At 38.4% G+C, this 12,926-nt stretch overlaps 1 protein-coding gene across 3 annotated transcripts in view; it reads right to left on the bottom strand.

Annotated features, from left to right (window-relative positions):
* Window positions 1-12,926, bottom strand: part of CEP126 (centrosomal protein 126) — a 112,751-nt gene that overhangs the window by 52,820 nt on the left and 47,005 nt on the right. For 2 of the 3 annotated variants that reach the window (XM_005689378.3, XM_013969408.2), the window contains exon 4: window positions 7,256-7,367. In XM_005689378.3, coding sequence (XP_005689435.2) covers window positions 7,256-7,367 — 112 coding nt within the window. Of the gene's footprint in view, window positions 1-7,255; window positions 7,368-12,926 lie in introns of those variants that run through there. The other variant, XM_013969409.2, reaches the window with a different exon arrangement.

Here is a 12,926-nt window from a genome sequence, read left to right as displayed (position 1 = left end):
TTTTATATATAAGTGGTTTGCATTTGTTAATCCCATATTCCTAATTTATCCCTCCTTTCCCCTTTGATAACCTTAAGTTTGTTTAACCATAACCAATGCCTATGAGTTGGTTTCTGTTTTGCACATATCAATAGATTCATTCCTATTATTTTTCAGATTCCACATGTATGTGATATCATTATTTCCTTCCTTCTGCTAACTTTGGGTTTTGTTTGTTCTTTTTCTAATTCTTTTAGGTGATAGGTTAGGTTGTTTTGAGATTTTTCTTATTTCTTGAGGAAGGACTGTATTTCTAGGAACTTCCTCTTAGAACTGCTTTTGCTGTATCACATTGGAAAGTTTTGCTTCCCATTTCATTTGTTTTGAGGTATTTTTTGATTTACTCTTTGATTTATTCGTTACCCCCCCTTTTCTTTCAGTAGCATGTTGTGTAGTCTCCACATATTTATTCTTTTCTGTTTTTCTTTCTGTAGTTGATTTCTAGTTTCATACCCTTGAGGTTGGCAAAGAAAAAGCTTGATAAAATTTCTATCCTTTTAAATTTGTTGAGTCTTGTTTTGAGACCTAGTATGTGATATATGTTAGTTATTCAGTCGTGTCTGACTCTTTGTGACCAGATGGTAGTCATTCCCTTAACCAGGAGATCTTCCTTACCCAGGGATCAAACCCAGATCTCCTGCATTGCAGGTGGATTCTGGACAGTCTAAGCCATTAGAGAAGCCCCTTAGACTGCAAAGAGACCAAACCAGTCAATCCTGAAGGAAATCAACCTGGAATATTCATTGGAAGGACTGATGCTGAAGCTCCAATACTTTGACCACATGATGCAAAGAGCCAACTCATTGGAAAAGACCCTGATGCTGGGAAAGGAGAAGGCAATAGAAGAAGAGGGTGGCAGAGGATGAGACGGTTAGATAGTATCACTGACTCAATAGACATGAATTTGAGCAAAATCCAGGAGATAGTGGAGAAGGCAATGGCACCCCACTCCAGTACTCTTGCCTGGAAAATCCCATGGATGGAGGAGCCTGGTGGGCTACAGTCCATGGGATTACTAAGAGTTGGACACGACTGAGCAACTTCACTTTCACTTTTCACTTTCATGCACTGGAGAAGGAAATGGCAACCCATTCCAGTATTCTTGCCTAGAGAATCCTAGGGACGGGGGAGCCTGGTGGGCTGCCATCTATGGGGTCGCACAGAGTCGGACACGACGGAAGCGACTTAGCAGCAGCAGCAGCAGCAGCAGCAGGAGATAGTGAAGGACAGGAAAGCCTGGCATGCTGCAGTTCATGGGGTGGCAAAGAATTACTTTACCACAGTTGCCTTATTGATATTCTTTCTGGATGATCTGTTCATTGATATCAGTGGGGTGTTAAAGTCTGCTGTAATTATTGCCCTATTGTCAATTTCTCCTTTTATGTTTGTTAGTGTTTATACAGCTAGGTGCTACTGTATCGGGGATGTATATGTTAAACAGTATATATCCTCTTCTTGTACTGATCTCTTTTTATCATTATATGGTACCCTTTCTTGTCTTTCATTAAGCCTTTGTTTTGTTGTCATCTCCATTTGCATAAAATATCCTTTTCTGTCTCCTCACTTTCAGTTTGTATCTTTTGCCTTAAATGACTCTCTTGCAGGCAGCATATCGAAGGGTCTTTTAAAATATCCAATTAGCTAGCTGTGTCTTTTGATTGAAGCATTAATCCATTGATATGTAAAGTAATTTATTAATAGCTATATACTTATTACTAATTTATTACTTGTTTTCCAGTTGGTCTCTCTCTTTTCCTAGTTTGATGATTTTCTTTTGTAGTATGTTTGAGTTCTTTGCTTTTTGCTTGTTGTGTATCTATTTGTGGTTACCATGGTGTTCATATATGTTAAACCTTAATTATGTGTACTTGCTTTAAACTCATAGTCATTTAAGTTCAAACACATTCTAAGGGATCTACATTTTTTACTACTCTCCCCCACATTTTGTGTTTCTGATGTAATTTTTTACATCTTCATGTTTATCCCATAACTATTTATTGTAGTTAGAGTTGCTTTACAACTTTCGTCTTTTAATCTATGTGCTAGCTTATTTAAGTGATCTTCAATCCCCACTATATATGGCTTTCCTATTGGAGTTTTCCCTTTCCTATAGATTCTTCTTTTTCATTTTGAGAAGACCCTTCAACATTTCTTTTAGGGTAGGTGTATTATTGCTGAATTCTTTTAGTTTTTGCTTGTCTGAGGAGTTCTTTATCTCATCTTCTATTCTAAATGATAATCTCACTGGGTAGACTATCTTAGGTTGCAGGTTTCTCTGCCCTTTTATTTTACTTACCTTTCTGTGTTTCTGACTTTAGGTGAAACAGTTACCTATTACAGTCTTGAAGGGGTGTTCTTATGTGGGTGTGTCCCCATGCAGACTGTGTGTGCCCAGTGTATTTGGAGGGAGGGCTGGATTAGATGTGGATGCAAGTCATGTCTTTCCTCATGGTATATTGGCCTCTACCACATTGGAAAGGGGGTATGGCTGGTAATGGAGGAGTTAGAGCCCGTGCAGGGTATGGGACAGTACTTCTATGCTCAGTGGCCATCACTATCCTGTCAGGGGTGAGATCTGCTCCTAAGTTGTAGGAGCAAAAGCCCTCATATTTGGGCTCAAGCTGGTTCTGCTACCTTTAAGTATGTATTTTTCCTTCTCCCTGCACTAGGCTTGAACATGGCATGGTAGTTGTGGGAATTCAAGTCTGGGCTATTTCTTGGGTGCTATTTGAGTAAGCACCAGCAATGGACACTGCTCTATCTAGACGACATCCCTGGCCCCCAGGACACCTTTGGATCTTTTGATTGACTCTTTCCCAGGTCCTGAATGCCTGAGATCCAGGGCCAAGCTGTGGCTTGGAGTGAGCAGGGTAACATTCACTTGGCTTAGACTGGGGGGGTGTGGCATGGCAGCAGCTACTAGGGTACACCTCTCTCTGCCCTGTCTGGTGGCAAGCTAACACTTGCACTCTCCTCATGAGTGGAGTCTAGGCTTCTCTAGCCTTCTCAGTGGTTCTCCAAGCAGCCAAAGGGGTTTGTCTCCTACATGCAGGACTCCAGGATAGGGATGCCCAGGCTATGGTTGGACTCACTTACTTCTCAGGGTGAGTGTCTGCCTGCATGATCTCCCTTTTCCTTTCAGTCCTCTCCCAGAGGCACAGACCCATTACCTGATGCTTTTCTTCCTATCCTGCCTGATTACATGTGTATCTTTCTTACAAACTTGGTTATATAAGGGTCCTTCTGCAAGTTTCCAGTTAGCTTTCCATGAATTGTTCTACATGTGGATGTATTTTTGCATTGTTTGTTATGGGAGATAAGCTCAGGTCCTCTTCAGCTCCCATTTTTTATACTCTACCTCTTACACTTCTGATTCATCAACATTCTTAAACGTTTATGTCTCTTCTATGCCATAAAGGGCATTTTCATTTTTTCTTATTCTCTCATCTTTTCCTTCTAATCTCTCAAAATAATTTTATTCTTTATTAGATCTGTCTTTTCCTTTTTTTAGAAGTCTTTATTGAATTTGTTACAGTACTGCTTCTGTTTTGCTTTTTTGGGCCATATTAAGTTAGTTAGTTAAGTCTCTCAGTCGTGTCCGACTCTTTGTGACCCTGTGGACTGTAGCCCACCAGGCTCCTCCATCCATGGGATTCTCCAGGCAAGAACACTGGAGTGGGTTGCCATTTCCTTCTCCAGGGGATCTTCCTGACCCAGGGATCGAACCCAGGTCTCCTACATTAGAGGCAGACGCTTTAACCTCTGAGCCACCAGGGAAGCCCCCAACCAGGGATCAAAACTGCACCCTTTGGAAGGCAAAGTCTTAACCACTGGATGACCAGGGAGGGCCCTCCTTTTCTCACTATACAAAACAGTACTATTTTAGTTTAGGTAGTAATGATCTGCCACTTGGATTAGCCCATTAAATTTTTCTAGTCTCCTTGTTTCCAGTTTCTTTCCATTCTTTTCATTCTCCAACATTCATACCAATTATCTTTCCATATAAAGAAGACTATGTCGATCTGTTTAAAACCACCATTGGCTCTCTACTAGTTATAGGATGAAATAAAAACTTCCTAGCTAGAAATACAAGCATTCACATCTGACCTCAATCTACATTTCTAGATAATCTCTCGTCCTACCAGCAACATATAATAGTCTTGTTACTCTGAACAAATTCTATGTCCTCAGGTGTCTTTGCCTTTTACAACACTGTAGGCCTAAACATGCCAGAAATCAATCCGTGCTTCTTTAGTAGACAATATGTACTCATCCTTTAAGTCTCCTCTCCAACTTTTAATTTTGTACTTTATCACTTGTGTGTGTATGCTTAGTCACTCAGTTGTATCCAACTCTTTGTGACCCCATGGACTGTAGCTTGCAAAGCTCCTCTGTCCATGGGATCCTCCAGGAAAGAATATTAGAGTGGGTTGCCATTCCATTCTCCTGGGGATCTTTCTGACCCAACAATCAAACTCGGGCCTCCTGCATTGAAGGTGGAGTCTTTACTGACTGAGCCACCAGGAAAGCCCTTTATCACTTTGCTAATATTTCTGTAACTGCCCACATTATACAGTATTGTTTGAGTCTTACAGTATAATTACCATTACACAGTATTATAATGTAACTGCAAACACTTATTGGGCAGAGGACCATATTTCATTCATATTATAACTATTGCTAATCAATGTACAGCACATAATAGGACTTAAGACTTCACATTTTTAGTGCATTTCTGTTACTCATTAGTTTAACAACCATATTTAACAGGATAATATTTCTTCTATCATAAGGGAAAAAGCCATATTTTGGCCCTACATCCCCTTTGGCTACTGTTCTAGCACTCTTTTCCTTTCACAGCCAAGCTACAGTTGGTATTTTTTCTTTCTCACACTGTAGTTTCCTTCCAATGCAGCAATCTCTTTTCTGTCTCCATCCCTCCAATGAAATTTCTTTGACAAAAACTGCCAAAGTGACTTCTCTGTTTTGAAATATATGGGACATAGTCCCTCTAAGCTGGATATTTTCTCTTTGCCACTCCAGGTTCATTTTCCACACTTATCTCTGCTAGGCAGAGACTGAATGATACCCTGCCTTTTGATTTATGGCTGTTTTGACCAATGAAATGTACTAGCAAGATATGGGAATGTGACAGAACAAAGCGGTTTTTGATAACCACTCCTCAGGCTTCCTCTCTGCTTGGCTTGGTTTAGCAGTGGCAATGCTCCTCTGCCTAGTAGCCCTCTCGTACAGTTACAGCTCTTTTCAGTTTAGGTTTGTTGTGATAATACTAAGTTTGCTGTCAGTTTTGGGGTTGCTTCATCCTCCTTTGTTGGCATCACAGTCTCTTTACTAACCTCTTTTCAGTTACCCCTTTTAAACGCTACATGTTTTCTGCCAGTATCTCAACTGGTAAAACTTTTTATATTAATGATTACCTAGAAGCCATTTGATTTCCATAAGGTTTCATTCCCCATGAAAGTCTATACCTGCTTAGCTCCATCTTCTCCCTATATATAGTCTCTACCAACTATTCTGTTCCTATCTGCAGGCTTCTCTTTTTTCACTTCCTTACATATTGCTCTTCTGTAGTGCTTTATCCTAGTTCTGCTGTCACAGAACATAATCTCCACTGCTGACTTCATCCATTGTCTTGGCTTCTAATATCTTAAGTCTAGATCTTTCTCTTAAGCTCCAGACCTATGTATTTTCAGTTACAGATACTGAAATAGTCTGTTTTGTCCTCTTTCAATCAGTTATCCACACTTGTTCGCAATAGATTAGAATGATATATTAAACAGGAAAGAAAAGGGAAAGGGAAGTCACTCAGTCGTGTCCGACTCTTTGCAACCCCGTGGACTGTAGCCTACCAGGCTCCTCTGTCCACGGGATTTTCCAGGCAAGAGTACTGGAGTGGGTTGTCATTGCCTTCTCCAGGGGATCTTCCTGACCCAGGGATTGAACCTGGGTCTCCTGCATTGTAGGCAGACGCTTTACCGTCTGAGCCACCAGGGAAGTCTAAACAGGAAAAATTGATCTTATTACCTATCTGCTTAAATCCTTCACTGACTCCTCTTAAAACTCTCAGGATAAAGCTTATATTCCCTAGCATACAGGTGTATTTACTTTTCCAATCTCATATCTAGTGAAGCTATTGCTATTCTGCACCCTGTTATTCAGCCATACTCTTATTCCTGGAACACATCATTCCTTCTACTACTCTTGGCCTTTCCACACTCTCATCCCTCCGTCTGGAATACCATCTGCCCACTTGTTTCATGATTAACTCCTATCTTCTTCAAAGCTTTGCTGAAGATTCTTCTATTCCATGAGGTCTTTCTTGAACTATAATAAAGACTTGAGAGGATGAATTTAATCGTTCTTATATCTGATTAAGGGAACAGTTTGCCACAGGTATTCTAAAAATGGAAATACTTTAGTACATACATTATAAACAGTTAAAATATTAACATACTTTGCACATGAATTATGTATATATATCTTTATATATGTAAACATTAAATATTATTATTATTATTACTACCCATTTGGTACTGTTCTATAATTTTTAAAGCATTATTTCACTTTCTCCTAGATTATAGTCTTGGGATTATATTTTTGAATATCATATTTCTCCATATCCTTTTCACAATGGCTGATCTACTGCTGTATACATAGTAGGTTCAAGAAACATTTATAGTAAATAAATGGAAAATACAGGATGTCAGAGGGTACTCCCTAGTTGGTTGGTCCATCCTACTGAATCAAGATGATTCATTTAAACTAACCTAGAGAGGAACCAGGAGGCATTGCAGTAGCTTTTTTAAAGATCTCCATCTAGGAAAGATTTTCAGTGAGGAAAATCCCATTCCTACCATAAAGTTACTCTTTTTATCTAAATTTATATCACTGTTATTCAGCTTTTTTTCCTCAGTAAAACCAGTATCACTATTTTTAAATGGTTTTTATAATAGCTCCCATAGAAAATTACTCAACATAGGCAACACTAAAACTAAAGACAAGAAACTAAAATTTTTACTTACTCTTGAAGAAATTCATATTACACTCTACTTCAATCCAGTGTGTGAAAATAAAATAGTATACTATAAAATAGAGGTGAGGAGTAACTGATGAAAAGGCCTGTAAACTTAGCAACTAGAGAGGTATTTAATTACTGTATATTAGTAACTATACATGATAATCATAAGTTACTTACCTCCAGTTTATTATTGGTCTGTGGGAAGAGGGAAGGTTTACTTCTGATTTTAGGTTGGATTCCTGAATTTGTTTGAGGGCATCTTCTAATGGAAGAACTGGTCTTTGAAGAACTAAGGAAATAATAAAATCATATAGTACAGAATCACTTCAACAATCTCTTTATACATAATTTAATTGGTCAATGATAAAACACTATCTTAAAACTTGTGTGACAAATTTATTTTGAACAGGATATTTTAAGTTTAAACATCCACTTCCCAATAAGAAATAGTTATATCAAAATTCTCATCACCAATTTTAAGAATACTTATTTGGAAAAATGAAATCTGAGAAATGTCCAGGTTCTTTGATCTTCTAGCCTCATAAATCCATAAATTTATGACAGAATTTACAAACATCCTTATTAAGAAAAGGGGAAAATATAAAAATAGCAGTTAACATTTACTGAGTATTTACTGTGAAAGACATTATTTTTGAGCACTGTATAAGTATTAACTACTTTATTCTCACTAAGGCCTTTGAAAGAAAGAAAGCGTTAATCACTAAGTTGTGTCCAGCTCTTCGGAACCCCATGGACTGAAGCATGCCACGCTCCTCTGTCCATGGGATTCTCCAGGCAAGAATACTGGAGTGGGTTGACACACTCTTCTCTAGGAGTTCTGCCCAACTCAGAGATCGAACTTGGATCTCCTGCACTTCAGGCAGATTCTTTATTGTTTGAGCCACCAGAAAAGCCCCAATCTCCATTTGCAACTGAGGAAACCGAAACATAGCTAAGCAACTTGTTCAGGGTCACACATTAAATGAATACTCATTCACATATCATTCTGCACAACCTCTAATCCAACCCTAGCTCCCATAAGTATCCACTTTCCCAAGAATTGCCACTGTGCACTTTGGTACACACCTTCTTGTTCAAGTTGAAACGTACCTTCTATTTAAAGGATATTGCTTTCCTGCAGCCCTCTTAGGGGAAGATACAAGTAACTACAAATAACTGAAGGCCTGGAAATAGGATAGCTGACTTTCTAGCTCTCCAATGATGCTACCAAATTGCTTTTTCCTCCTTTCTCCTTCAAAAACCCATATCATCATGATTGATGCTTGTTATTCACCTTAAAATTTTTAAGCAAAATCAGTATATTATTATGAATGGGTTAGTTCAAACTTGAACTCTAGAGTCAGGGGGTGATTGCATAAAATACGAGTGAAAAATGTCAGTTATGAGATGGTTTGCTGGATATTCTAACCATGAAGGACCAATCCTCTTGAGGCAAAAACTATCAAGCTTTAGATTTTGATTTTCTAATGAGCATAATCACTGTTCCAAATGATTGTTTATTGGTAAAATTAATGGCTAGCTGCATAGCCTGATGAATATTAAAAATGAACTTTCCTTGTTGAAATTAAAGATATTCAAGACAGATGGACTTCCCTAAAGTATTTTAATCACTCCCTACCCTTGCATGAACAGAGAATAAGAATCTAGGGAGTCTATACCCTTTACCTTTACAGATAGCATTGAGGTTTGACTTCTAATTAGTCTTGGCTCCAGCTGTTAAATAGGAACATTTCTGATTGTGCAGTGCCAGAAGGCATATAATTTTGTCTCTAGAATATGACTGTGTAAGTCTAAATGGATCTTTCACATAAAGTGTAGTCAGAGCACATAACATAGAGCTGGGACTTTATTGAACTTAGTGAACAAGTTACACCAATTGTTTTGTGCGTGATTTGTTAAAAAAAATGTTGAGTTGAACTAGATTATAGCTTGAGATTTGCTTTAATTAACACTCACCACTAACTGTCAAAGAGAATTTAACAACTACTTTAAAACTAACTTGGGTCATTTACATTGCTGTTTATTGTTGCTATTATCTAATGATCTCCTACTCAGTACCTCATACTCACTGAGGAATACTCAAGTCTACATTTTTTGAATATTTATTGTGTATTAGGGCTTTATGGCACCGCACTCCAGTACTCTTGCCTGGAAAATCCCATGGATGGAGGAGCCTGGTAGGCTGCAGTCCATGGGGTCACTAAGAGTCAGACATGAGCGACTTCCCTTTCACTTTCACTTTCATGCATTGGAGAAGAAAATGGCAACCGACTCCAGTGTTCTTGCCTGGAGAATCCCAGGGACGGGGGAGCCTGGTAGGCTACAGTCTATGGGGTCGCACAGAGTCGAACACGACTGAAGTGACTTAGCAGTAGCAGGGCTTTATTATTCCATTTAAATTATCAGGCTCCTCCTTCTAGTTCTTTTGCCCTGACAGTCTAACTCCAACAATTCTCTGACTCCGACAATTTTCTGACCTCATTAAAAACCCCAATCCATCCCTTTTTTATAGTAAGGGGAAGCATTAGCTATCATGCATATTGGGTGAACTTTGGTGTAACTCTAATATTTGAGAATAAACTAAATGAATAGACAAGTAAACAATTGTTTATCACAACTTTGTTGTTCTTCATTCATGACAGTAAACTTTCTTAAAATTTTAATTTAATATTTTGTACAGGTAACATATTCATATTTAGAAATCAAAAAATATAATACAAATTTGGAAGTTTTGCTCTAACTGGTATTTGTATATTCTTTCACTGTTTATGCAGATATAAACATACATAAATATATATTCTATTTTTAAAAGTTGAAGTATAGTTAATTCACAATACTATCTTAGTTTCAGGTATACAATCAGATATTCTCTATTTTTATAGATTATATTTAAAGTTGTTAAAAATAATGGTTATGTTTCCCTGTTAGTATAATATATCCCTGTTGCTTAACTTCTTTATTCATATTAATAGTAGCTTGTGTCTTTTAACCCATACCCCGATGTGTCCCTCCTTTTTCACTCTCTCCACTGGTAATCACTAGTTTGTTCTCTATATCTCTAAGGTTGTTTTTGTTTTAATTTTATTCATTTATTTGGGCTGCTGCTGGATCTTCGTTGCTTTGTGCAGGCTTTCTCTAGCAGTGCTGAGTGGAAGCTACTCCTGGCTGCAGTGTGCAGGCTTACGGCAGTGGCTTCTCCTGTTGCAGAGCACAGGCTCCAGAGTGCGGGCTCAGTAGTCATGGCATGTGGGCCTACTTGCTCTGGGGCATGTGGAATTTTCCTGGACTAGAGACTGAACCCACGTCCCCTGCACTGACAGACAGATTGCTAAATGCTGCACCACCAGGGAAGTCCTGTTTGTTTTTTAAAAATATACATTCATTTATTTTTTTAAGATTTTCATATCAGTGATAACATATTTATTTTTAAATGTAAGTTTGTCTATGACATTTTAATAAGCATAACACTAAGTCCATTCACATTGCTGCAAATGGTGGAATTTCATTCTTTCTATGGCTGAGTAATATTCCATTACTGTTTAATATCCCATGAACGGTATGAAAAGGCAAAAAGATAGGACACTGAAAGATGAACTTCCCAGGTTGGAGGGTGCCGAACATGCTACTGGAGATCAGTGGAGAAATAACTACAGAAAGAATGAAGAGACGGAGCCAAAGCAAAAACAACACACAGTTGTGGATGTGACTGGTGATGGAAGTAAAATTCCGATGCTGTAAAGAGCAATATTGCATAGGAACCTGGAATGTTAGGTCCATGAATCAAGGCAAATTGGAATACTGAACACTGACATTTTAGGAATCAGCAAACTAAAATGGACTGCAATGGGTGAATTTAATGCAGATGACCATTATATCTACTACTGGGCAAGAATTCCTTAGAAGAAACGAAGTAGCCATCATAGGCAACAAAAGAGTCCGAAATACAGTACTTGAATGCGGTCTCAAAAATGACAGAATGATCTCTGTTCATTTCAAAGGCAAACCATTCAATATTACAGTAATCCAAGTCTATGCCCTCAACAGTAATGGTGAAGAAGCTGAAGTTGAATAGGTCTATGAAGACCTACAAGACCTTCTAGAACTAACATCCAAAAAGATGTCCTTTTTATTACAGGGGACTGGAATGCAAAAGTAGGAAGTCAAGAAATACCTGGAGTAACAGGCAAATCTGGCCTCAGAGTACACAATGAAGCAGGGCAAAGGCTAACACAGTTTTGCCAAAAGAACGCACTGGTCATAGCAAACACAATTATACAGTGGAAGTGACAAATAGATTCCAGAGATTAGATCTGATAAACAGAGTTCCTGAAGAACTATGGACAGAGGTTCATGACATTGTATAGGAGGCAGGGGATCAAGACCATCCCCAAGAAAAAGAAATGTAAAAAGGCAAAATGGTTGTCTGAGGAGGCCTTACAAATAGCTAAGAAAAGAAGAAACGTGAAAGGCAAAGGAGAAAAGGGAAGATATACCCATTTGAATATTGCATTTGAATGCAGAGTTCCAAAGAATAGCAAGGAGAGATAAGAAAGCCTTCCTCAGTGATCAGGGCAAAGAAATAGAGGAAAACAATAGAATGGGAAAGACTAGAGATCTCTTCAAGAAAATTAGAGATACCAAGGGAACATTTCATGAAAAGATGACCTCAATAAAGGACAGAAATGGTATGGACCTAACAGAAGCAGAAGATATTAAGAAGAGGTGGCAAAAATACACAGAAGAACTGTACAAAAAAGATCTTCACAACCCAGATAATCATGGTGGTGTAATGACTCACCTAGAGCGAGACATACTGGAATGCAAAGTCAAGTGGGCCTTAGGAAGCATCACCATGAACAAAACTAGTGGAGGTGATGGAATTCGAGTTGAGCTATTTCAAATCCTAAAGATGACACTATGAAAGTGCTGCAATCAATATCCCAGCAAATTTGGAAAATTCAGCAGTGGCCACAGGACTGGAAAAGGTGTTTTCATTCCAATCCCAAAGATCGACAATGCCAAAGAATGCTCAAACTACTGCACAATTGCATTCACCTCATACGCTACTAAAGTAATGCTCAAAATTCTCCAAGCAAGGCTTTAACAGTATATGAACCATGAACTTCCAGATGTTCAAGCTGGATCTAGAAAAGGCAGAAGAACCAGACATCAAATTGGCAACATCTGTTGGATCATCGAAAAAGCAAGAGAGTTCCAGAAAAACATCTACTTCTGATTTACTGACTATGGCAAAGCCTTTGACTGTGTGGATAAGAACAAACTGTGGAAAATTTTTCAAGAGATCGGAATATCAGAACACCTGATCTGCCTCTTGAGAAATCTGTATGCAGGTCAAGAAGCAATGGTTAGAACTGGACATGGAACAACAGACTGGTTCCAAATCAGGAAAGGAGTACATCAAGGCTGTATATTGTCACCCTGCTTATTTATTTTATATGCAGAGAACATTATGAGAAACAATGGGCTGGATGAAACACAAGCTGGAATCAAGATTGTAGAGAGAAATATCAATAATCTCAGATATGCAGATGACACCACCCTTATGGCAGAAAGTGAAGAGGAACTAAAACGCCTCTTGATGAAAGTGAAAGAGGAGAGTGAAAAAGTTGGCTTAAAGCTCAACATTCAGAAAACTAAGATCGTGGCATTTGGTCCCATCACTTCATGGCAAATAGATGGGGAAACAATAGAAACAGTGAGAGACTTTATTATTATTTTTTTTTACTCCAAAATCACTGCAGATGGTGACTGCAGCCATGAAATTAAAAGACGTTTGGTCCGTGGAAGAAAAGTTATGACCAACCTA

This window comes from Capra hircus, chromosome 15 (assembly GCF_001704415.2).
Source record: "Capra hircus breed San Clemente chromosome 15, ASM170441v1, whole genome shotgun sequence".
NCBI classification, from domain to species: Eukaryota; Metazoa; Chordata; class Mammalia; order Artiodactyla; family Bovidae; genus Capra; species Capra hircus.
Note: the sequence above shows the minus strand (reverse complement) of the source record. Positions and strands in the feature narration are given on the sequence as shown.